Below are 26595 nucleotides of genomic sequence, written 5' to 3'. Positions count from 1 at the left end.
TAAATAATAGTATCTTATTTTTTTACTATAATATTTATGTATATATATATTCAAAACATAAAATATTATAATGACGCAAACAGGGGGGGGGGGGGGTCAAAGAAGGCTAATTCCGCTAGTGTCAATTAAATGCACCATTTCTATTAATATTTATAAATATTAACATTATATAAATTTCAATATATTAAATGTGTATAAAAAATAGCTTTTTTGATTAAATTATAAAAGATATTCATTTATATATATATATAATAATTTTACAATGTCCAATCAAAATCGCGAGAAAAATTAATGAGATTTATCATTTAATACTTGTAAAGAACTATATTTCCTTTCCGAAAAATAAAGCCTTATTTCCCTTAACCTCCCAAATGTTCGGTTATTTATTTTTTTTATAAATAAAATGGGAAAGATTAAAGTCCTTGCAAGAATATCAATTCGATTTTGCAAATGATAAGAAAACGGGGTTATGATGAACTGGGGCAAATTGGAAAATTTAAGATAAAATAAAATAAGTTCTGCGATAATCATAAACATTTTTTGGAGTTTTAGGATGGATGTCTGTGATAGGACAAATTAATGTTGGAGAGAAGATTATTTTAAAAAAAAAAATTTAATACTCGTGATTGGTGAGCAAATAAAAGAAATAATTATATTTAAAAAAAAGGGACTAAAATAAATCTTGGCATCATGATAAATCGCGGAGGCGTAACGGAATAATTTGGAACTAACGATTTCTAGGTTTAATGGATTCCGACATTTTCCAAAGTTCTTCCTCGGATAGGTGGTTCGTAAAACCGCCAAAAAATTCCAATATTTTGGCGTTCGGCAGTATCTTGTAAGATCTAAAGATACAAAAAACGATGGATCATAAAAATCAATAAGAAATGCTATAAAAAATAATTTAAAAGATCATGCCCCCCCCATTCCCACTCACACCCCTAGGTAAATATGTAAAAAATATATTTCGCTTTTTTCTTATTGATGAATCATTTATCTTGTCCAATGATTTTTCCTTTCTTAAATCATACGTGAATTGAATGAAATTGTTTTTATAAGAAAATCACAATAAATTTAAATAAAAATTTTCTTCTTCTTTCATTCTTTTAGGCCAATATACGCATTGCCCTGAGGTTTTCGGTCAATACGCTAATTGACTGACATACGTCACTTAACGGTAACATATGATATATATATAATAAATTAAAACAAAAAAAAACTTTTCTCGATATCGTTTGAGACTTTGGAGGACGGTAAAAAATTGCCAACACTTGGTAAAATTTATGTGGCCATCGGGGGTAAAATTTTGATTCCCAACATCTATAAATGTCAAATCTTGCAAAACCAATCCACTATTTGAAAACATTCATTTTTTTTTGTAAAATAATAGCTTAAATTAAATTATATTTTAAATCACATATATAAAAATCAAGGACGACAGTTTAAAAATAAAAACATATGTTGGGATCCAATCCTTCTCCTCACCCTTAGATGCTATAATAGTGTTATCAATGCACCAGGAAAAACTATGAAATCACTCTTGTTTTTATTTAGCTAGAATTAACTTTAAAAAAATCAAATTCTCTTTAAAAGGTCTCATAAAAGCAATGTTTCAATAAAGAGGGTACTCTTTACACAAGAGTTATAAAAACCTCTAAGAATCGAGGCCTAAAGAAGATATTATCGGTATAACAATAATTTAAAATTAAATTTTGTTCCAGTGGAAACTCTATAGGGTTGTAGATATTAGCTCTGTTAGAAAATTTATTTATCATTTTTTTTTTCTCGATATAAACATGTAAGGAATGCAGGGGGGTTGAGTTGAGGCTAAGGCTTTGCGATAATTTCTGAAAGAACCCGCGCTGTCTATCAGAGATCGAAATCTTTCAATTTCTTCGGTCTCGCTCACGCTAAATCCGGCGCTACCAGCACCGCCTCCACCCTTGTCTTCCCCGTGATGAGGCGTATGATGCGAATTATGGCCATGATGATTGGTTGTCTGACTATCACATTTATCGGAGAACGATGTATTACCTATTGGGATCAAGGCATAATGATGGAAAAAATTTAATATGAGCCTTAATTAAACCAGTTGTCTTTAAGAAGTATACATATGTTTAATCAATTGTGATCCTAACCTCCCAAATTTATGGCGCATTTAAATATAGTTATAACTATCAAAAAAAAGGAAGAAATAATGAAGAATACAAAATAAGCGTATATTTTCCGCCGAAAAGCAATTTACCGGGTTTGAGAACTCGGGTCACGGGTGAACTATCGAGAGCGGAAAGCAAAGCTAGAATCGAGTTAAAATTTCCGTAATCCCGTTCCAGGTGCTTCATGATTTTAAGGCACTTCCGGAAAGTTTTGTGGCGGATCAAATCGGTCGGCCTGGTTAGGATGTACGTGCGATACCTGTGATTAAAAAAAAAAGTTTAACATATATCTAAAATCCCTGTTTCCAGGCATTTCTAAACAAAGCGAGAGACAGAAACCGATGATAAATTGGAGATAAGGGGGAAGCCAACGCTTAGATTTAAACTCACTATTCTTCTATTTCACCTTTCATTTTTATTTCGTTCTTTTCTTCCTTCTATCTCTCTCACTATCTAATCAAATCTTATCTATCTATCTATCTATCTATCTATCTATCTATCTATCTATCTATCTATCTATCTATCTATCTATCTATCTATCTATCTATCTATCTATCTATCTATCTATCTATCTATCTATCTATCTATCTATCTATCTATCTATCTATCACACATCCATCCACCCATCCATCCAATCTAAATATTTATTTTATTTTTTCTAAAATGTATAATTACCAGTAGGATACGTCATTGAAATGCTTAGTAAACGCTGCTAAATGGGGCGTCAACGCTTCGTTACGCTCGAGGGCCCACACCAAACATTCTTTGATGGGTAGCTGGTTAAATAAATCGGAATCGAGCAGGGTCATCTGTTCGGCCAAGTCCTTACATTTAAAGCTCAGGATATCTCCCGGGAGATTATCCAGAATCGTGCCCGAGGAGTTGACGAACACGTTGTTAAGGGATTGAGAGACCGAGATAGGAGGGGTTTGATGGTTGAGGTTGGGTTCTGACAAGGGAGGGACTAGATAAAATAATATCGACGTCAATCATTTTAGTTTTATAAAAAAAAAGAAGAAGTCACTTTTTACCCGCGTTATCCTTCGCGAGGTTGTTGTCGGATAACGATCGATTGAGAGAGTCGGGAGGCAATTTTGACGTCCGTTCCCGCAATTTATCCCTGAGTATTTTAGCCAATTTCAATTCCCCGAAGTCAATCAATTCGCTTATCTTATCATTTAAGCGAGCAGTTAATAGGGGCCCTTGTGGATAGAGGTAGGGAGTCGGAGCTTCAACCAATTCCGAGTGACTTTAGAAGAACAAATTCAAAAAAAAAATATATTAATCTTGCAAGCAAACAGAACTCACGGAGCATGCATATGCCGACTCCCTAGCTATTACCATTGCCATGGCGAATTCAACAATTACTTAGAGATTGAATCTCTAGATACTTAGGATTATCCATGTGCATGTCATGTGAGTAATGGAATCCCAGGAGATTCAGAATTTCTCAATTGTAAAATACTTTTCCCGATGAAGCTTAAATTTAAAAAAAACATCGGATTTACCCGGAAATGCAGAGAGTACCTACTTTGTAATTCTCCGGCAATTTTAGGAATAAACTTTTGGTAGTCCAAAGGTTTATAGCAAAAATAGTTTAAAATAAGCTGTGACGTCATACCGGAATACATTTCTGGTCAAATCAGATATTCTTTTTCTTTCAAATTTAATAAATGGCTTCCCTCCCCCCAATTAATGATAAGAGAAGTGATTTCCCATTATCCCAAATGGGAAATTGTGTACCCTATAATAGTAATAATAATAAAAAAAAATTAAATAACCTGACATCGTCCAATATCCTGTACAAAAATGAGAAAGTGCATCTGAAGGTTCTCTTATTGACGGGGGCGACATTTTGGACGGACATGAAATGATCGAGTCTAGACAAGAGGAGAGTTATGAGATGGTGAGGAGTCACGAATGTGCGGTATATGACCAAAAAAGCTTCTTGGAAGAGAAAATCTGATATTTATTTTAAAAAAAAATTAAACAAATCGTATTCCAATCTATTCGAGCCGATTTCTAAATAAGGGCTAACTCATTATTGTAGCCGGAAAAAATATCGGTCTAAGTCTCGCAGATATCGACAATAAATATGTGCCATTCTATGGGCAAAATCGTCAGACTTGCCTAATATTATTTCCGGATATAAGAAATGAGTTATCCGTGCCATTCCAATCAATGGGTAACCTTTAAATTGTAAAATTAAAGAAATTAAATAACCCATCATTAATTGATCAGTTTGATTTTGTTACAGTGTTTCAGCGAAAAAAAAATTTTCATACCCCAATGTAATACCTTCTGGAACATATTCTGTTCCAACCCTAATACTAATTGATCGGTTCGATTTTTACTAGAGTTCGTTTCGGCAGAAATTATTTAGTTTTTTTAATCCCAAGGTATTGACCCGGACCATATAAGTCCAACCAATAGGCAGGGAGGAGATGGAACTTTGATTTCCTAACTCGTCATAAATTTATTTGGAGTTGTAATTCATTTTTTTGGGGTGTGGGGGGGGGGATAGGAATTGATTTTATTTTTATTAGGTGGGCATAACTTTCCGCTTCCCCCTTTTGGATTCCGCCATCGTAACCAATCCAACCTTAACCGTTAACCGAGATCGGGGTAGAGAGCGGATCAAAGCGGAAAGAAGGTAAAAAAAAATATTATTGAAGGAACTTTTTACCGTTTTTGAAAGGGCAAGTAGCGTAAACCAGGAAAGCCGGCAGGGTGCCGCTCTTAACGATCTCCCTGTCGACGGGGATAAATTTTAGATCCTCTTTCTTGAACACTAAATCGGCTTTGGGTTGCAAGTCCAGAATGTTGGTGGTGATCGAATCGGAACTTGAAAGGCTGGGGGATACGGAGAACGTAGGAGAGGAGGACGAGGCCAGAGAAGGTTGGGCGGAGGTGTTATACTCTTTTTCTTCTAGATATATATATCAATAATCGTAAATATTAGATTTTATTATAAAAAAACTACCGGTGGCGCGGAGTACAATAATAATCTATCATCTGACACTGTCGATGCATTCAGCGTCGTTGAATGCGAATCAGCTGGACCCGCCATTTTGGTAATCCGTATGGTAATTATTCGCAGGTTAAAATAAAAAATACTATTAAAATTGATAACTTGCTTCCTTTATTATCTCGACTGATCAGACAATTCTTTAACAAAGTTTGCGTCAGAACGTAGGAATAAAATGGCCTCTCCGTTTTAAATTTTTTTTTGAAAATAACGATTACGGGTAACCAAGATGGCGTTTCCAGCTGTTTTTCTTTGATGTACACTTTTGATGAATGCATCGTCGGTCTAGATATTATCATATGTCACAAGAAAGAATAACGTGAGAATGTCAGTTTTACCTATTTTTTTGATGGCAGGATGATAAATCGTTGACACGTCGTAATGATCCTAAACGTTAAGATAATATTAATAGATATATATAACAAAATAGATATGTCTTTTGAAAGTCGGAGAAAGAAAGAGAAAACAAAACAACTTTATAAAAAATGATATACATCCTGTCTATGATCGTTAGACGAAATGGGGTAATTCGACGGTTCGATATTCAGTTTTGTTTTAGGCGTTTTGGCCGTGAATATCGTTCTCTCCTTCCCTTCCAACCGGAAGGACTTGGATTTGGGCGGCGTCGTTGCCGTCATCGTAAGACGATGAGTCGACAGGGGCGGAGAATTCGGGTCTCGAAGGTTGGTCCCGTAATGAGACAGGTAATCGTTGCCGGAACCAAAATCTTCGATCATATCCTCGAAAAGGTGTTGAGGGCATTTGTTCGGGCTAATCTTGTTCCAGTGATTCTGTCGAAGTCGATTACGTTAAAATATTAGGAGATTGTAAAAAGGGAAAGAGGAAACAGATTGCAACGACGAATTAAGCGAATAAATCGCATGTATTACACATTATTTCTTTACCCGCTAATTCTTATTGGTTAATAATAACTCTCAATTCGAACCTATTTTTATGGCCTGACACCGACCTGATTCCGATTTTTTAATTTGATCTAATTGATCTGTTTCCGGTAATTTTACTTTCTTTAAAAGGTCAGAGTTCAAACTAGTCTGATATCCGGTCGAGAATGTGTCGGCCCGAGTCGGACATCCCCACATTGGGTCGGGTTTCTAGTAAAATACAATTAATAAATGTATTGATAAACATCCGCGACAGATACCTGAAGCGAGGGGGGGGGCAAGAGTTATCTAAATGCGGGCCGGGTTTAGTTTTACGTTATAACCCTTGGGCGCGCGGGGTTAGTACTCGAGGCCGAGGTTCTATAAATAATGCGGGTAAAACGGAAATATCCTTAACAAAGATATAAAAGAAAATGGCGCTCGCTATACCTGTATGTCGCTGATGAAGTATTCCGTCGATTCTCGATACAGCATGGAAGGATCCGGCACGGAGTATTCAGCCATGGTTTGCAAATAGGTCGCCACTATTAAAAAAAAACAAAGAGTCAATAAAACCAATTATCAATAGTATCATTATTATTGTTGTTATGTGAAGAAAAAAAAATTGAAAGTGTTGGGTAGATTTTGCAAATCATCAATCGTTACGAAAAGCGCGATCGCTAGGCAACCCTCCCTCTCTCCCCTACGTTTATTACGTATGTGTCGTATTGGGGACAGGGAATGAATGAGTGGGGAAATAGAAACCCCTCGAATTTTAAATCCATTTACCCGATGGCGATTTTAAAAATCTAAGAATACAATTTAACCGGAAGTGTATTACAGTATGTGCAGAGAGTATCTTACCCTAAGAATTTAGGGCACTTTCAGGCATAAAAAGTTTTAATATCAATACAGGGAAGTAGTTCTAAAGTTCATGGAAAAATTGTTTGAAATAAGAGGTTTCTTTCTTTCTTTCTTTCTTTCTTTCCTTCCTTCTTTCTATCTTTTGGATTCCATATCCCAATATGACAGTGTTATATAATATTAATTCAACTATACAATTTTAAAAATATAGGATACATCCACAATATCCAAGATTCTTTTGCTTTACAGGTCTGCTGTAATTTTATAAAGGACATTTTTGTCTGCATTAGAGTCTAACGGCTCTTCATCCTTAGATACCTTAAAATAAATTACTCATAAACTTAAAAAAAAAATTATACTGGTAGAAAACACAACTGCATATACTAAGGGTGCCGGTGATGTAGCAGCACTTAGCAGAAATAAGATAATAATTTATTTTCGAATGAATAATGAATACACCCCATCATAAAATGTGTGTATATATATGTGTATGTATCTAATATCGTTAATACATTTAATAAACTATAAAGATATTTTGATGATTATTCTCGTAGAAAATTAGATGAACGGTAGAATTGATAAACACCTTAGCCTAAAAAAAAAAGGTTCCTGGTGGAATTTAACGAAGTTATTTACTATTTTGATCCTGAGATAAATAGCGATATTTATCAATATATTATAAGAATTTAAAATTTGTCTCATTTTTTTTGGTTTGAAAATAAATAAATTATAAACCCAAATATTTAGAATTTACTAAAAAAATTTAAAGCATTTAAAAATTGGAAGCGAGACAACATAATAAGTTTAATAACTTTCCAAGAAATAAAGGGGGAGGGGGGGGCGGTTCGAGGGATCATACCAGCCCCCTAAAGAATAATAAAATTGAATTGAATTTTATGTTTTTTTTTTGAAATAACCATTTTTAAATTTATCGTCCAAATTTATCCCGTCGTTAGAAACGACGCTCCTCTGGCGGAAGTATCGTTGATACACGGATCCGTCATCGATTTTGGATTGATTTTCGAAAGAAATTAAGGCCCGATTTCCGTTAAGATCTCCGCGATTACTTTGGCGATAATCGACATCCTTTGGGAGAAATTGAAAGTGATTGTTACTATCCTTGCGGGATTTCAGGGTAAAATCTTGTTCGCGGCCAAAATCTCGCTCGCGGTTAGTTTTAACGTCCTCGCGACCAAAATTTTTCGCGATCGGGAGACGATAAATTTGGTCTTTACCGGTTACGGGTTTCTCCGCGCGATAAATGTCGTCTTCGCGATTTTCGGTATACCCGCGGGAGGAAAGTATAGTCCCCCCATCACCGAGGCGATCATAATCCTCCCCTAAAGATTTCACCATGTGCTGAGGGTAAGGTAAGCTAGATATCACTTCATTTATATCGTTCCTTTGCTTGGCGGAAATTCGAGCCGTCGGGGAACTTACGGATTTGAGCGTGATTTTTTGAATCACTTCTTTATCGGCGGTAAATTTGTTCTTAGGTTTAGGCGTCTTGTCACGAGCCGCGGACTTGAGAGTTTGGCGATTTTCGTCTTTCAATTTGTATTTCATCTCTTTGAGCAATTGCTCCAAATACTTTTCGTCTTGAGAGAGATTGGGATTGTGAAAATAATGAAAGATTTATGAAAAAAAAAGCTTTAGCAATAAGAGTTAGACTCTTCCCTACATAACCCCGTGTTCTTTGACCCCCTATTATTAAAATAATTAATATGATAATAAGTACCCCACTTCCCATCGACCGATGTACCGGGCTTATTGACGGCATCCCTCTCCAGAGTCCTGTCGTTGATTCGGGGCTTCGAGTTGTCCGAGTTCGCATTAATACTTCTTCCGATACCATCAGTGTTCGCCACATCATCGACGGTGATCCCACAATCGCGATTTCCCGTCACGCGCCCGATATCGTAAGGTGCTTGTTGTAATCTAGCACGGATGTCGCTTAGGATCTTTTCCGGATCGCAATTGTCGGGTACCGTAATTTCGAGCACGGTTTTTCTCACCAATTTCGCCTCGGCCCTTAAATGACCTCTACTCCCTTCTTCCTTAACGAATACGTTCGTTTCGAAATCATTTTTATTATTATCCGCCCGTGCCCTCTGGAAACGTTCCTTCTCGATCACATGGCGTGGAGATATCTTAGGCAAGCTCGTATCAGCTGAGATGTTGGACGAAACTTCGGTTTTACTGATGAATTGATCGAGAGATTGGATAGTACCCTTCTTATTAATATTCGTGTTCGAAAATGATGAGCTCGGATTATAAAGTGACAGGTCGCTAATATTTTGAGCGTCACCGTGTGCGCGGAAATTAAATTTGGCGGGTGTTTGATAGTTTAACGGGATATTTCTGGGAAGGGGATTGCTACCGGAATCGGAAACAACTAGGTAATCAGGTTTGGGGATATTAAAACTGAAAGTGTTTGTTGTGTCGCCATTTTGATTCACAATATTTTGACAATTCTTGACACTGATTGCTTTCACGCTATTGGCTATTGATATCTCCGTAGCCGACTTTCTATTCTTCCCTTCGCAGCTTTCCTGTCTTTCGGGAGTTTTATTGATGGATGTCATCCTTCTCTTAAATTTATCGGGACTTTGTTGGCCGTACTGATTTTGCGTATGGCTGGAACTGTCAGTTTTAACTACCTTAATATCATTCAACGTAGGGGGGCCGGGTCTAGCATTGCTAACAATGCTAAAGCTGTGAGAGTGGTTCAAAATTTTGGGTTGCTTGGCAAATATGCCCCATGTATCCCCCTTTTCCACCAAATCCCTGACCCAGGTCGGTAAGGTCTCGGGAATCATCCCGGTATTATTCGTTCCGGTGCTGCCAGCATTCGATACCCGATTATCGGAAAAATCGGCTTTGCCGAGTGTGTTATTTTGACGAAGAGGTGAATTAAAAGGTGAATTAAAAGGCGAATCATTTTGCCCGCAAGATTTTTCGGTAAATTTAAAGGAATTCGCTTTACCTAGATCAGGGTCTTCGTGATTGACACTGTCTCTTTTGATGTACCGAATATCCTTTTGAGAAGGTGACCAGTTGTCATAGTCGATGGTGGGCGTAACTCTGTTGATAGTTGTAGTAGCGTCATTGTCGATTAAGCGGCAATCAAGATTTAAGCCCTCGAAGTTGGTCCTTGGTTTATAACCACCATTCTGATAACTTGAAAAACCATTCAAGTAGCCTTTAAGATTCGAGAACGAATTCCTGTAGATCAAAGAATTTTTATTAACAGTATCAAAATCGTTATTGATTAATTGCTCGCCTTGCTTCGCATAAATAGGGATATTAGGATTGGGCGATGGGAGAGCCATATCGTCTATCGGTTGATTACGACGATTGGTCGAGACATGGTTGACGGGAGAAACGATTGACCAATCATCATTCGAGGACGAGTAAGAAGAAAGGGAGTTCCTATTCACGGGGCTGGATAGACTATTTCTACGTTTTTGAGTATATTATATCGATTATTTTAAACATTTTTATTTTTAAAAAGATTACATTTTAGAGACGCTCTCCATCGAGGTTAGTCTGTCGGCGAAACCGCTACTATTTGAGAGAGTTGAGGCTCGGTTTGAATCTTTGAAGGTGTATTCAATCTCATTGAAATAACCTTCAATCAAATCCTTTTCGGTATTTTAATTTAAAAAAAAAATATATAAGAAAGGATAGATTAAAAATGACAAATTGTGAGTGTTGGATAGAATAAAAAAAAAACTAAGAGATTTTTGTATAAATTTTAGGCATATTTGAGTTTATTTTTTAATTGTTTTGGGAGAAGGAATAAAATAGAAGCGAATGGGGTGTGAGGTTAACGGGGCAAAATGATAATATGGGGTGAGAGTGATAGGAAGGGGCAACATGAACATGGAAGGCTGACACCTGTGAAGGAATGAATGGGGGAGAATATTTTGAGAAATGAAAAAGTAAGATAGAAAGATAACACACCTAAAAATGCAGAATCTTCGAACATATGGGAGGGGGTACAATTCAATTTATCGTCGAAATTTCAGAGGGGGAGATCAACATATACATAGTCATATGTTGCTCATCAAAATGGGGAAGGAAGGGGGGTGTGTTAGGACTCTGTAACTCTGTATTAATTCGACTTAAATAAAATTTGTTATTGATTGGCAGTCATTTGGTTTATGAAAAGTCGAGACCTAACAGGCACTTATAACTTTTGTTACTGGTGACCTAAATGTTAAATGATTTCTTTTTTAAACAAAAAAAAAACTAATATTCGAAGGGGAAGAAAAATATTAGGATTGAAGAATTTACTTTGACGCCTACGCGCGGGGTTGAGCAGTACAGCAATTATTCGATTATTTGCGAGTTTTAGACAAAAGGTTAGAAATACCCTTTGTTATAATACAATATGGTATAATTTTTAGAAAACTTCTGTAAACATTAAATAATATTGTAAAATCATCTTATTCCGACTCCAAAAATGGCTTAGCCGAATTTTCATCAGGCTTCGTCTTAAGAGCGATAGTTGGGCCAACTAAGCTAATTTAGCAAACGCTAGAATGGCATGCCAGGGTTCAAGAGAGGCGATCATAAGGAACAACAATTAAAGAGTAAAGTCTACCGTATATCACAATACCTACCTTTTTGGAGGAAGGCTGTCATGAATTAAGGGGAATAAAAATAGATATATATTATATATAGGATCTATGGGAACTAATGATGGTAAAATTTGGAGTTGAACTGAAGATAAAAGTAACGGATAAATGGAGAGAGATACAAGAGGGGGGGGGGGTTGAATACCCCAAGGTTTATGGCGGGGGGAGGGAAGGGAAGATTTTAAACTTTTATTTGTTGGGTTCGTATAGGAAAGTGTTAGGTGGTTTTTTTCTTTTCTTTTTTTTAAAAAAAGGCGACAAAAATTTGCGATCAAATTCGGGGATAAAAATAGAAGAGGATGAGTTAATTGAAAAAAAAAATGTAGAATGGAATTTAAATAGGAGAATTGGATTTCCTTCTTTTCTTTTCTTTTCTTTCTTTTTATTTATCTTTTTCTTTCTATTCGTTTTTTTGGCAAAAGTTTTCTGTTGGAGAAGGAAAAAAAGGGTAGATAAGAAGTATATTAAACTTTAAATTCGGTCTCCAAACAATGCAACAGTCTCAGACCCTCGTTCATCTCCACCATTGAAAATTGGGTTTGTTGGGTTAGGAGGTTATCGAAGGTTTCGCAACTTTCTAGACCACCGATCACGTGATGAAACTGAATCTTGTCGCACCACTTAACGAAGGCGGAGAGGCACTTGAATAGCCCAATAGGATTTCTAAATCATAATATTTCGTGTTGTTATTTTAAATGAAAGTTAAAAGGATTTAGGGAATTTTCACGAACTCGTCAGAATCTTTGATCTCTGAAGATTTTTTTTTTGGTTGGCTCGAGCAATATTTTTATTCGAATCTTGCCAGAAATTTCCAAACTTTGTCTCCTAAAACTCACTAACTTTCGAAATTTCAAAAATTTAACAACTTACGATTCTTCGAAAGTTTTGAAACTTTTCGAATTTCTTTAAAAAAGTTTTGGACAAGCCATAATAAAAGTAGATCTTTCGTGATTCAAATATTTTTTAAAAAATTGGTTGATTCTTTTTTCACGGTAACAAAATGTGTCCATTTTGCCCCAACAAAAAAAAGAGAAAAGAGGCTAAAAAATTATTTATTAAATATGTTCTTAAACTTTGCGGGACTAGGTCCGAGCGTACTGTCACCCAAGCTATGCGGATCCTGCGCGATTTGTCCCTTCAAGGCCAACACGGTATCTAGCAAGATGGATACTGAGCCCGATAGCAGAGGTAAAGCATTTTTGTTGATAACCTCTCCCAAGAATCGGCAAACTTTAAAAAAATCCCTGGAAATCAGGGATAATTCCTCCGCCGTCATGGTTCGCGAGATTTGAAGGAGGAAACTGAAGAAAAAAAAAGTTTATGATATGATGAATCGAAAAATGAGTTATTATCATTATTTTCTTTCCTTCCTTCCTTTCTCTCTTTCTTTCTTTCCTTTCTCTCTCTCTCTCTCTCTCTTTCTTTCTTTTTTTCTTTCTTTTTTTCTTTTTCTTTAAAAAAATGGTTTAATTAAATTCGCCCCAAGGCCATATTTAATTAAGATCTTAAAGAATTTTTAACCATATTTCTTCAAAAAAAACATAAAAATAAAAATGTATAAATATATATTTTACTTTCGAGATTAGCCAAACGATAAAAAATATGTGGACCAATCATTCACATCACGTGACGTCGCGTAATGTTAGAGGATAGATGATATTATTCAGAATTTAGTGAATTTTTTTAAAAAAATATTAATTCGAGTATCGTCTGTGTACACAATTTCTCGTACTGACAAAATATTAACCAATCAATAATGAGAAATTATTGACCAATCAAGCGAGAGATTCTGGTAAGGCCGTCTTTTTAATTTTGGATTCTGTAGAAATCATTAAAAAAAAGAGATTGCTTGCATTGTTTGAGATCCAGAAGAGTAAAGTATGGTGTGCTAATTACTACATAAATATAAATATTTCCTATGGATTATGATTGACGTATAAGAATAAAGTTTTTCCGATTTCCTAAGCTACGAATAAACCGGGCTTTATATAATCTCCAATTTTTTTCTCGGTCGCGTTTACTGTTGGGTAACGATCGCTACGCTATAACGCTGTGGTTAAAAATAGTAATGTTTAAAGGAATTATATATATATTTTATTTAAAAAAAACAGCATATCTGATTAACGACTTGGTAGTTTTGAATGAATGCTTTTCCCCACTCTTTCATTTTCTTCCAGAAAATCAAAAATAACAAAAAAAAGGCGCCAAACTCCAGAGTTCTCTAACAGTGTTGGGGGTGAGGGGTGGGTAGGGAGGAGTTAGCCTGAGTCACGAGGGTCGGCGGGGATGGCAACATGAGCCCTTCGAACAAAATAGCCTTATAAAATTTTCCAATAAATTCCCAAAAAGAGACTGCCGGACCCTAGCTGATCTCTAATTGGATAAGGGGAGGGGGTTGGTACCCCCTCCCTTAAAATAAGGAATTATATTTGGGAACTAATTTATTGTGGCATGTTCAAGAATTCGCATTACGTCACGTGTTCTTGGCACTTACGCTTAATTAACAAGTAATAAATCGAAATGCAATTTTGTATTATTTTTCCCCTTTTTTTTGAGGTTTTAGACCAAAATTTTAAAATACAAATTATGGTAATTTTTAATTTTAATATTTTTTTTTTAAATCAAAAATAGCAAAATAACATATTTTGGTCAAAACGGTGAATACATTGGTATGCCAAAAAAAATGTTTTTTAATATTAGATTTGATAAATAATTCAAAAAATAAATGAATTTAATTTATTTTTCATAAATATCATTTTTTTTGTTAAGATATCTTATTTTGGGATTAGTTTTTAAAAATTTTTTTGTCTTGGGAATTCGAACAAAATATGGGATAGATGTTTTTTGGCTCATCTGGCGAAATCTATAAAAAGCTTAGGTAATTAGGGAAGACCGGGGCAAAACGATAACGCTACATAGAGCCTTAACCCTTCTTGACCGAGCGTAAGAGGGGCTTTAAAGTTGATTGTGGTGAAGACCTATTTTATATATACAATTTTCTTACCCTACGGTATGACAAATTTTGGCAAAAAAAAGCCTTTTAAGAGCTAGGAATTTAAAAACTTGAATACTTGTTCCTTTAAAACCGTAACTATAAAGTAAAATGTATCGGAAGTTTATAGCTTAACTGAAAGACACGCTATAACGATTCACACAATATATATCAACCTTGGGGTATAAAGTTGCTACGGGGTAAAATGGTTACAATGCTAGGTCCGATTCAAGCTGTAAAATTAGGTAATTTTTTTAAAAATATTAACGTCTGGCACCACATAAAAAGATAACCTTTTGGCAAAAATATTGGGTGTTATTTAGAATAAATACTTTATGAATGGTGGCAAAGGGGGAACATTCAAAATGCGCTATTTTTGATAATATTAGGTTCAATAAAACGATATAGTTATGCTCAATTTTATTCTAACCATTTTACCCCTGACGCTTAGTCACTATGCCCTGGCGCCGGGGTAAAATGGCAAAAATGACACATGTTTGCATAATTAATCACATCTCCTAAAGTATTAAAGGTAGAAAGATTGATAACATATAAATATATAATTTGTTCTCTTTTGTGAGGTAAAAAAAATGTAAAATACCAATCGTTTTACCCCGGTCTACCCCTCCCCCTTTTTTTTAAAAAAAAATTGTCTAAATCGAGGTTTTTGACAATATTACTATACCAAGAAAATGTTTAAAAAAAAACGACAAAACAAAATATATAAAACAAAAAAAAAACAAATAACAAATTTGTTTTTTTCGAAAACAGAAACAAAAAAAAACATTCAATTTTAACAAAATATTTGATAATGATCCTCAAGTTATAAAATGATGGCGAAAATGAGAAATTGTCAGCAAAAATATTGGTTAGATTCACATTTTAAAGAGTTTGGGATTTTGATAAAAATTTTGCGATAAAATTGTTAGATTATAATTTTTCCATGAATCCCGGAAATAAGCACGTAAGGAAAAAAAAACAAATAAATAATCTTCTGAAGTAAATACTACGGGAATCATAATCTCCGGCACGATAGATTTGTATATTCAAAAAAAAATAAAATAGCGCCATTATGTTTTGAAAACGCTCATCTCCATATAAGAAGATTAATGAAAACTCTTTTAACATGAAATTTGGCGGGGTTTTATTCAAAATTACTAGATTTCTTAGGATTTTTTTTCCTTCCTTTCTGATTTGATTTCTTACATGTACTAAATCAGAGACATATACTATGGGGTGGGGGGAGGGGGTCATGATACAAGATGGCGCTTAAAATTATATGGGGGGGGGATGGTCATAAAGACGCCATTCATTTGAATAAAATGGGAGGGGTGAGTTGGATTTCATCCGCCAATTCGATTTGACAGGAGAGGAGAGGGGGGGGGGGTAAAACTTTTGAGAGGGTTTATATGGTTTTCGGATAGTGTTGTCGAACGGCTCGATTTGAGCCGATTCGTAAAAACGGCTATAACTCGATATTTTAAGCCGGAAAAATATTGCTTAGGGACTCGGTTAGTTAGAAGAACGTTCAAGCCTTTGTGCCATCCATGAGCCAAATCGTATAAGGAATACGTAATATTTTTTTTCCGGAAATCGGCTCAAAACGAGCCGACGGAAATACACAAGTCGGTTGTTGGCCCTAGGGAGGCGTAGAAGTTTCCTGGATTAAAGCTCCGCGGATTTATTTCTTCGTGGTCCATATTGTTTTTTTTTTTAAATAAAATTTCGACCCCCCGTTAACTAGTCATATATATTTTTTTTAAATGTAACGGCAAAAGTTACTAGTTATTTCTCAAGTTACTTTTTTAAAAAATAAATATATATATCTATTTATCTATCTATATCAATTTTTTTTTATATAAATTTTGATAAGTCGGTTATTATGTGTGTGCACAACTTTTCCTTTCTCCCGCCAAAAATCGGAATGTCCTATTTTAAAATTCCAGAAAATATTTTCAACGGTAATGAAAGGGGAAGGAATACTTATTGTGTCGGAATGGCACTATCATCACCAAATTGTAAGAAATCATATTAATACAAAGATAATAGGAGCACAAGACATTTTTTTTTGGCTCTTTATCCATTTATCATATCATAATCCTTACGATAATAAATCCAAAACGCCAGATGATTAAAAAATAATATATTTCGACACCAAGAGAGGAGTCCAAGAAAAGAGGGATTAACAAAAGAATCAACGCAAGATCGGAAAACGCGTATCATGTCACGTGACACGTTATCCATTCCAAAATATCGAATTGCCAATAAATTATACTTAATAAAGTAATGTGAGAGTATAAAATAATTAGAATTTAATAAATTTTTTGAAAATATTTTATTTATTTTTGATTTTTACTGCTAATAATGACGATTTCAAATATTCGGTTTTAAAATATCAGGCCCGGACCGGCTCGGATAAATTAAAGAAAAGGCCGGGCTTGGGGTCGGTCCTGCAGGTCTCTGACATATATTTCATGGTAGAGTTGTTAAACTGCTCGTTTTTGAGCCGATTTTTAAAAAACTGCTGACTCAATATTTTTATTCAAGAAAAATATTACGTGAGTCTGAAGATTCTTGCTCATAGAAGCAACAAAGGTTCTAGAACATATATTATCGAAATCTAGAAGCTTTTAGGCAATATGTTTTTTTCTGGCTAAAATGTGGAGTTCGCCGTTTTTTCAATCGTTAGCACTTTCAACCGACTTCTAAGGGTGAAGTTGGCACAAGTTTTTATTTTTTGCTTGTAACATTTTTTTCCCGCCTTGGAATTCGGTTGAAGCACTGACAAGGACTAACGAAGCACTAAAAAAATGACATATGATTTGCTTCCATCGGCCAACTTCACGGAGTTGCTCAAACTTCCCTAAAAGCGCATTTGGTAAATCCATTATATTATTTGATCAAATTTTTAGGTAGAGTGAGGATGACCTTTTTTCCCCAAACATATATGTACATTGTATATATAACCTACCGCCATTTCATTGAGTGGCGCAAGGGGCTGGTTTGGGGGTTTAACCACCTAACCCTCTCCCACCTGAACTTTTCACCCCGAGGAAAATATGTTTCGGGTAAAAAATTTTGTATTCACAAATACTTTAAAGGTGTAATATGCGTCTGGAGCTATTACGAAAATTTGCTTTCATCTTCTTAGTTTTGGAAGAAAGATTTGAATTGGCAACCAATTCCTGTTACATGCTTATACCCTTAAACAGTGATAATGTGTAAAATACTAATTTTGTAAATTATTGTGTTATTAAATGCAGGAAGCTGTATGTATGCCCATTATTTAAAACTATGGAAGAACAAATATGAACAGATGACGATGTTGCTAAAGATTTATCAGCTGAACAACATGTGTCAAATATAATATAATATACCTAACCCTAATCTCTACGCGTGAATGAATGAGTGCCTAACTTATTTCATATTTTTTGTTGTTGTAAGACAAAAAACTCTTATAAAAACTATAAACCATAACAATCTTTACGAATAAAATTAGACATGATTGTTAGTGTTTAAAGAAGATACCTTAAAGGGTTGGGACCAATCACGCGGTCCACCCGCCCCCCTGTGGCTAACCGGTCATCCCCAAAACATCGCAGTCATTTATGTTCTCTCTTCTCCCAAGTAACATTTCTAAGTCTAACTAATCACTGTGTAAATCATGATATCTAACCCATTTTTATATTATGTTAGCGCCCAATGTGTTATTTTTTTCCAAACTTTTAAATCATTTTATTTGGGCGCATTTTTTTTTAAAAATCGTTGGGAAACGTATTCCAGCATGCTTAGATTACCCATCTCATGAATCGTAGATAATTTTGCCGTTAATCTTTGATTCATATTTATAATAGGTTCGTGGCTAAATTGTCCGATATTTATAGGGTAGGTTATTCCAAAACATGATGATGAATCCATTTCCGGGTAAAATCAAAATGTTAAAGTTGGAAAAAATAACACACTGCAGGAAGAATTCACATTTGACGCAACACATATACAATTATATATATAGATATTTGTTAAGTTAAGAATTTTTTGATTTTGATTTGTCTAACTAAACTATAAAAAACATGTAATTTATTGATTCAACCTAATAAAAATTTGCACAAATAATTAAAATTTACTCAATTATTATTAAAAGAAATTAATTAATTTTTAATGTAATATTATATTAATTTTCTTTTTTATAAATTTTGCACAATTGGATATGATCTGTTTTCTTGGAATCTGCCTAATAAGCGAAAATAATTCGCAAATTAGATGATGATGAGAGGAGAAGGGAAGGGAAGGAAAATATAACAACAAAATATGTATTTTAATAATTTTATTATTTAACCAGATGTAAATATTAAAATTATATTAATTTTTTTTAAAAATATTATTGTGTGTTATATATACGGTTTTTGTGTAGTATTTGTTTCGGGAAAATCATTTTTTTTAAAACTTTTCAAAATTCCTTCCTTAAAACGTGATATTGATTGATTGATTATCGATTTTCAGAGAAAAGTTTTTCCGATTTAAAAAATTAATAAAAAAAAAATAAGTTTAATAAATAATAAACTTTATAGAGTAAGGTAATTAAAATGAATTAACTAAGAAAAATTGAAAAAGCTGTATTGTTAAAAAAAATTTTTTTTTTTAAAGTTTTAAGTTATTTAGCTCCAATATGGTTGCCGCATAATCCAATGACCATATTTAGCCAATTAAATTCAAGCTATTAAAAAAACACGCTGGGCAAAATTCGACATGTTACATTCTGATTGGTCCAAACCCTGAAACTCTTCCAAACCCATGATGTCAAACACCCTAGAAAATATTAAAAAATGGATGCTGACTAGGCGTTGTTGAATACAAATCAGCTGGTGACGCCATTGTACTCCTATATTTAGGGATTTGATGATGCAATGTATCATATGGTGGTTTGTAATGTGTTAGACATGTCTTGGTCACATGATACGCAATTTAAGACAATCCGGTCTGAAATATCATTTTCATAAAATAGGTCCTAACAAACTCAGAATAAATTCTGAGCGTGATTAGACTGGTAAAATCGGTTCGAATAAGGCCTAAATCCGGGTAAAAAGAACCGGGCCGGGGACCTAAAGAAAAATATTTTCGCATCGCTAAAGAAAAAAATTAGTTCCTATGAAAGCGGGAGGATCGTAATCCCCAGAAGCAAATAAAGAATAGCGCCCGAAGTCCTATCCGGTAGAAATTTAAAAAAATAGTATCCGATACGATAGAGTTTGGATACGATGTTCAACCAATTTGACAAACCGAATTCCGCCGGATGGGCCTGTCTGTACCACTTAGCGGCTCTCGCGCTAGCTAATAATAAATACTTGAAAAGCCATTTTTTTAAAATATTTATTTAAAGTATTAGTTTTCGATTAAATGTGAGGTATCTTAAAAAATGCAGATTTTATCTTTACTCATATTCACGTTCACGGACACAAAACAGGTACATTATAGATACCAGATACCATAATCGTCGCTCTTAGCGAATATCTTTTTTTTCGTAATCTTTCACACAAAAAAAAAGACAAAAAAACACATAAAAAACACAAAAAAAACAAAACTTTTTCTTATATAAATTTCGATCATCGTTAAAAGCAAAAGTATTTTAAAACATCTTCATTTTTGATAAAAAAAATTAAGTAGAAAAAACTTGTATCTTTTATCTAGAGGCCAAATTGTGTTTAAAAATAATATTATTATTTAATGATATTTTTATACAATCTATTATCTATTAAGGGACATTTGAGATAAGCTATTCGCCTGGCGAATTTTTTGTAATTTGACGTTTTTTATTATTATCTTTATTAAATCATTTTTTTTTATTAAAAAATTATTTACAAGTGTTTTTTTTCTCTTCTATTTATTTTTTAAAAAACAATTTTATCTATTAATTTTTATTTTAAATATTATCCAACCCATTTAGAATAGAATAGAGGAGAAGGGAAAGATAAAAGGCTCTAAGCATCTTACTGTTTTGATAATATTACTAGTACTACCCACGTGGCGAGAGCTCTAGATTGAAATTGAGGGGTTCAACACTACGATAACAACTAATAGTTCATAACATTTTGAGTGGCAGAATAATATCACTTCGTTTCTAGTGTATTGGTCCTACGGTTAAGATTGGAGCACCAAAGACCGGTATTTAAAGAGAACAGATCGTCAGCACTTTAAAGAATACGGTCAACATTATTATGCAGCATCCAGCATGTAATTATGTTGGAGCAAATTACCTCTGTGAAAAGACAAAAAACCTTTTAATGATAATGATGAAACGAATTTCAATGGTAGACCGGGACCTACAGAGAAATAATCATAAAGACTAGCAGTTTAACGAAGTCACCACATTATAAGGTAGATCTGTTTAAGGCAGTAGATGATTATGACGTGGAATATGCTAAAGAACTCGAGAACTATATGAACAGTTAACAAACTTGGAGCCCTGCCTTGGACAAACTATCAGGGATCACAAACCAGCCATGCCGCATATCAGAAAACAGCTGGGATGTATGGTGGTGAAGGTTAATGAAGAAATTGTAAAGCTAATGGATGATGTTTGATATACAGTGAAAAGCTGACCTCTAAGGCTAGACCGGAAAGAGAATTAGTCTCGAACACTGTTGCAATCTAAAGAGAAAAAAAACCCCCAAAATATAATAAAGAAAAAAACGCATTGTCTAAATTGTTTGAGGTTGCCATTTTTTTACATTAATATCGTCGATTCAAAATTTTAAATAAGTTTTTCTAAGGCTGTGTTCAAACCCATTTCATAAGAATTCGAAAAGTTTCAAAACTTTCGCAATTTCATATTATGAAAAAGAATTATGTTTTGGACACGATTTTATTTTTATATTTAAAATAGCTTATTTATTTATTTTTTATTAAAAGTTTAGAAAATTTGTTAATTTTATAATCTTTTTGATATTTTTGGACACAACTTAATACAAATTATTTGTCTTTTAAAAATTATATTTGTCGTCTGCCTTTTTTTAAAAAATATATATATATATATTCAAATTTCTAAATATTCCATTTTTAAAAGATCTAAAAAAGTATTTATCTTTTAAAAATTATATTTATCGTCTGCTATTTTTTAAAAAAAATAATATATATATTCAAATTTCTAAATATTCCATTTTTAAAAGATCTAAAAAAGTATTTGTCTTTTAAAAATTATATTTATCGTCTGCTATTAAAAAAAATATATATATATTCAAATTTCTAAATATTCCATTTTTAAAAGATCTAAAAAAGTATTTGTCCTTTAAAAATTATATTTATCGTCTGCTATTTTTTTAAAAAAAATATATATTCAAATTTCTAAATCTTCCATTTTTAAAAGATCTAAAAAGTATTTATCTTTTAAAAAAGTTATCTTATCGTCTGCCTTTTTCTTAAAAAATATATACATTCAAATTTCTAAATATTCCATTTTTAAAAGATCTAAGTAAGTGGTTCCTTTCTTTTTCAAAAATAACATTTTATATAATATTACAAAATGAAGAATAAAAAACGCGAACAAGTCTTGACGTTTTTTTTTCAAAATGGTTGCTAAAACGCCAAACGATAATTTTACCAATTTGCGCGACACCATTTTGGAATGCATTTATTAGTTCCAGTTAAAAGGAAGCGTTTAAAAGGTTCAATTTGTGAGGCACTATTAAATATATAATTATTTTAATTTAAAAAAATTATATCGAACGAGAAATTTAAAAAGATTGAAATTTTTTTTTAAACTTTTTAAAAATGAGTATCATTAAATTTTTTTATTTTATAGTGAGTGGATGATAAATAAACTTTTAACCTGATGATCACGACATTGTGTAGGATAAGAGGAGTAAAAAGTAATAAAAATTATAAAGGAAAATGTTAATAATATATCTTATACATTTTATCTATCAATATATATAACAAATGAATTTGAGAAAATAAGATGTTATATTGTAAAAATAATAAAATGAATGGCTGAGAACAATACTTCAACTTTCTTACAAATATTCTAGTCGAATTGAATCCAAAACACACACAAAAACGGCTAAATCAATTATTGTAGCCAAAAAAAATAAGTATTACATAATAGGGCAGTTCTTAATGACATATAATACCTGGACTAAAAATGCATTCATTAAAAGTGTACGTCAACGAAAAACAGCTGGGGACGCCATTTTGTTAACCATATCATTATTTTAAAAAAAATTTTAAACGAGAGGCCTATCTATTCCGATGTTCTGACGCAAACTTTATTAAAGAATTGCCCTGATCATCGAGGTAATTAAGGAAGCGAGTTACCAATTTAATTAGTAGTTTGTAACATGAAAATAATTACTATACGGGTTTACCAAAATGGAAGGCTCACAGCTGATTTGCATTCAACGAACGCTTTCAAAAGCATTATTATGAATGCGTCGTCAGTCTAGCTATTATTATATGTCATTGGAAATACTGAAGATTTTGCTCACAGATGGCCAAAAGGTTAGAGATCCGCAAAAGTAGGTCGGCCCGTACCTGGCCCGATAATATATTTTTAAGAAAATTCGGGTCGGGCCGGGCCGGGTTTAAAATTTTTTTTTTAAATATACCTAAATTTATCGCTTTTATCTTGAATTTTTTATGTAAATATAAAATATGCGATTTTATTTATAGAAAGTAGACGCCATTATAACATATATCGTTTATTTTGCGTAATTATAAGAATTAATTTCTATATTTAAATAAATTCGGAAAACTTTATAATAAAAATTTCGAGATCACTAGTTTGGACATCTATTAAAGAAAATCCATTTTGGCTAATATCTTAATTCAAAATCGAGAAAAATCGAGCCCTTTAACAATGCTACTAATGAGCAACCATTTTTTTCATTTATATCACCCTAATTTTAACTTCTCCCAATGAGGTTGATTCTCAGAAGAAAAAATTATCGGCTCAATAACTCATTTACTAAAAAAAAACATCCTTGACCATCCCGGGTTAAATAAGCATCCGCTTCATTTCCCCAAAAATCATTTATAAATATCACGTGGCCCAAGAATCAGGTGATATCAGCGGAAATTGTCATATATTTAAATGGCGTTACCCCGAAGTCCTCGTGCTCTGAACATTAGTTCCCACAAGTTGACTAGCTTCAAGAAGCATTCCCTATATTTTTTATTTCAAAATGAGTAATGGTTTGAGCAAAAACCCGGATATACTTTCTTTACCCCTAGAGGCAAAGCTTACCCCCACTCCCTTCCTTCATCTAAGTGTAGACAACAGTTACTTTTGAAAAGTTAATAGTTATATTGCAAGTTACTTATCAGATACTTTTTATTATGACATAAAAAAAATTTATAATGAAAAGGAATTTAAAATGGAAATTCTATTTAATTAATCTAAGTGTAGACAACAGTTACTTTTGAAAAGTTAATAGTTACATTGTAAGTTACTTATCAGATACTTTTTATTATTACATAAAAAAAAATTTTATAATCAAAAGGAATTTAAAATGGAAATTCTATTTTAATTATAGTAGAAATATTGAAAAAAATAGGCCGCATAAATTATTTGTAATGAAAACAAATAATATATATAAATAAAATAATACAATAATTATTTTTTGACTTTTAAACAAAATAAATTATTTCCAAAATTTATGCCTTAGAGGTGTGTTAGTTTTATTTTCTACCGAAAATGTACTTCTCTAAAACACAGTTCTACAGATGCGCTTTATATGTAAGTGAGAACTTTATATTCAATATAAAAAAAACTGTCATAGAATATTCGGGAAAATCCTCAAATAAATATAAATGAATGATACTTATATCAGAAACCCGCAGATACCGTTTACATGGCCCGGACCCGATTTTAGAAAAACTAGAGGCCCGGCCCGGATATTTAAAAATTTAGGTGCCGAGCCGGGTTTAGGGCCGGGTAACTTGGAAAATAATTAGTTACTTTTGTGGTTATAATCCTCCCCCCAAATATAAAAGAGTTTTACAGTTACTTTCTCTCCGCAAAAATGTAACTTTTTAACTTTGTTACTTAAAACAAACGTTACTTCTTTCCTATATATAAATGTAAAGAAAAGATACGAATGAAAGAAAGAAATGAGAAAGAAATAAACAAATAAATCTAACTTAATCATCAAACCGAAAAACATATGGGGAACCTAGAAATAAAAAAAAAACAATTAAAAAAAATTTTTTTTTTAAAAGATAAATAAAACTCAAACCGACAAAAATTTAAAATAAAAATAATTTATTTTATTTTTTGATATGTTAATTTAAAAATATTATTTTTTTTTGTTACATAATAAAAAAAAATAAAAAAAATTAAAAATAAAAATATTCAATGATTTAAAGGTAATAAAAAAAATATCAGAAAGGTGTCGTCTTACGATTTTATGTTACCTGATTTATGTCAATCTCCTCGTAACTATAGGATAAGGGACTTTGTCGCCAAATCGCAAAAAAAATTGTCGCAATTTTATTTGAATATTTTTAAAGGATTTCTTAATCTTATAATTGGATTTATGGATTTAATAAATGAGGACACCTTTTAATTATGAGATAATTTAAAAAATGTATATATATATATACGCATAATTTATAAAAAATATGACAACTGTGACGTGAAAATAGAGCAATCCTATAAGTGGTTATTTTTTAAAATATTCCTCTCTAAAATAATCCCTCCCACAACTTTCCTCTACGACTTCCATATTTCTCAGAAACCGGCGGGGGTACCATTTTCCCCGGTTTTTATATTTTAAGCCCGACCCGGATATTAAAAAAAATAATTTTCAGCCCAGGCCCGGATTTTAAAATATAGCTGCTCGGATATTTAAAAAAAATTAAAATATGGCGCGGCCCGAATTTTAAATTTTTTTTGCCCGACCAATCAGATGCGAGAATTTTTTTTATATTTTGATAAGTGTCGTCTGATCCTAAAAATTTATTTTAGAAATCTAGGGGGTAAAAAAATATGAAAAAATGTGCTAACTTCTGATTATTTTTTTAAAATTGGAAGATATAATAAAGTTCAAATATAGATTTGTAATTTTTCTAAATTATTTTATTCATGGCTTACCTTTAGGTCATGCCTACTTGTGCGAATAAAATTTAAAAAAAAAATGGAATGATGTAAAGATGAAGATTGACAGATAAAAACACTTTGACGTTTTCTTTCTTTCTTTCTTCTTCATTTTCTATAATTTAAATTTATTATTTTTTAAAAGAAAAAAAACCAAAAAAAAAATCCCACGATTTTTTTATGTTTTGAAACAAGTCCCCTTAAGAAAGAATAAAATATTTTTCAATATATTTACAAGAACAAACAATATAAAAAAATGCATAAATTAAAAAGATAAAATTTATTGTTTTTAAATTTCCCCCTTTTTTTTGAGTGGATGGGGGTGGGGGGGGATGGTGAATTATTTTTGTCATATATATATATTTTTTAAATGTTATATGCATTGCAATAACTTTCCCGAGGAGTAGGAGGGTGTTTTACGAGCTCAATTCATCCCCCCCTTTGAGCATTTATTGAGCCCATGAAATTTCCGGTGATGCCACTGGGTACAATATAGGTAGAATTATAATATAAACCAAAATCAATTAAAGGGATGATTAATAAGTTAGGTAATGATTCTGGTTTTCTATTTTGATTTTAATAATATTACATATTTATATATAATTTTATTAATTGAATAAATATTTAAGTTTTTTCTTAACAACTATATAAATGAGACTAATAAGAGCTAATTATAAATACTATTTCAAATAATTTTACAAAATTTTTTGATTAGTAACTATAAACCTTAAGGAAATTTTATAAATAAAATGTAAAATACATAATTAACTCTATTAATTATGTCATCATTAAATAATAAATTTGTTTAATGTTTTAAAAAAAATTTGAATTACCTTATGTGAATCATATGTAATAATTTGTATAACCGAATATATCGAAAGTGAATCTCGAAAAATCATAAATATAAGAAATTACCTAGATGCCTAGTTAGGAAATAGCAATAAT

General features: G+C 32.6%; 1 protein-coding gene across 1 annotated transcript; it reads right to left on the bottom strand.

Annotated features, from left to right (window-relative positions):
* Positions 1–23: 23 nt before the first annotated feature.
* LOC135927349 (uncharacterized) lies at positions 24–26565 on the bottom strand. Its single transcript, XM_065463319.1, has 18 exons — positions 26484–26565; positions 13147–13622; positions 12646–12873; positions 12043–12235; positions 10449–10573; positions 8668–10388; positions 7847–8527; positions 6516–6610; positions 5679–5975; positions 5523–5571; positions 4843–5085; positions 3938–4118; positions 3188–3405; positions 2832–3120; positions 2246–2415; positions 1797–2034; positions 1221–1352; positions 24–845 (listed from the first exon to the last, which is right to left on the bottom strand). Exons 3-18 carry the CDS (start codon positions 12846–12848, stop codon positions 728–730), a joined length of 4953 nt encoding a protein of 1650 aa, XP_065319391.1. The 5' UTR covers positions 12849–12873; positions 13147–13622; positions 26484–26565; the 3' UTR covers positions 24–727.
* Between the last annotated feature and the right edge of the window lie 30 nt (positions 26566–26595).

The sequence above is a fragment of the Gordionus sp. m RMFG-2023 genome, chromosome 3 (assembly GCF_954871325.1).
Source record: "Gordionus sp. m RMFG-2023 chromosome 3, tfGorSpeb1-WG-v2, whole genome shotgun sequence".
Taxonomy (NCBI): Eukaryota; Metazoa; Nematomorpha; class Gordioida; order Chordodea; family Parachordodidae; genus Gordionus; species Gordionus sp. m RMFG-2023.
Note: the sequence above shows the minus strand (reverse complement) of the source record. Positions and strands in the feature narration are given on the sequence as shown.

What these genes read in the sequence shown, in the direction of transcription:
- LOC135927349 (XM_065463319.1), bottom strand. Translation starts at nt 12,848, where the DNA reads ATGACGGCGGAGGAATTATCCCTGATTTCCAGGGATTTTTTTAAAGTT. An exon ending in ATGGAGAGCGTCTCTAAAAT is followed by an intron (nt 10,389 to 10,448) that starts GTAATCTTTTTA and finishes TCAAAAACGTAG; the next exon opens with AAATAGTCTATCCAGCCCCG. An exon ending in TTCAATGACGTATCCTACTG is followed by an intron (nt 2,416 to 2,831) that starts GTAATTATACAT and finishes TTTTAATCACAG; the next exon opens with GTATCGCACGTACATCCTAA.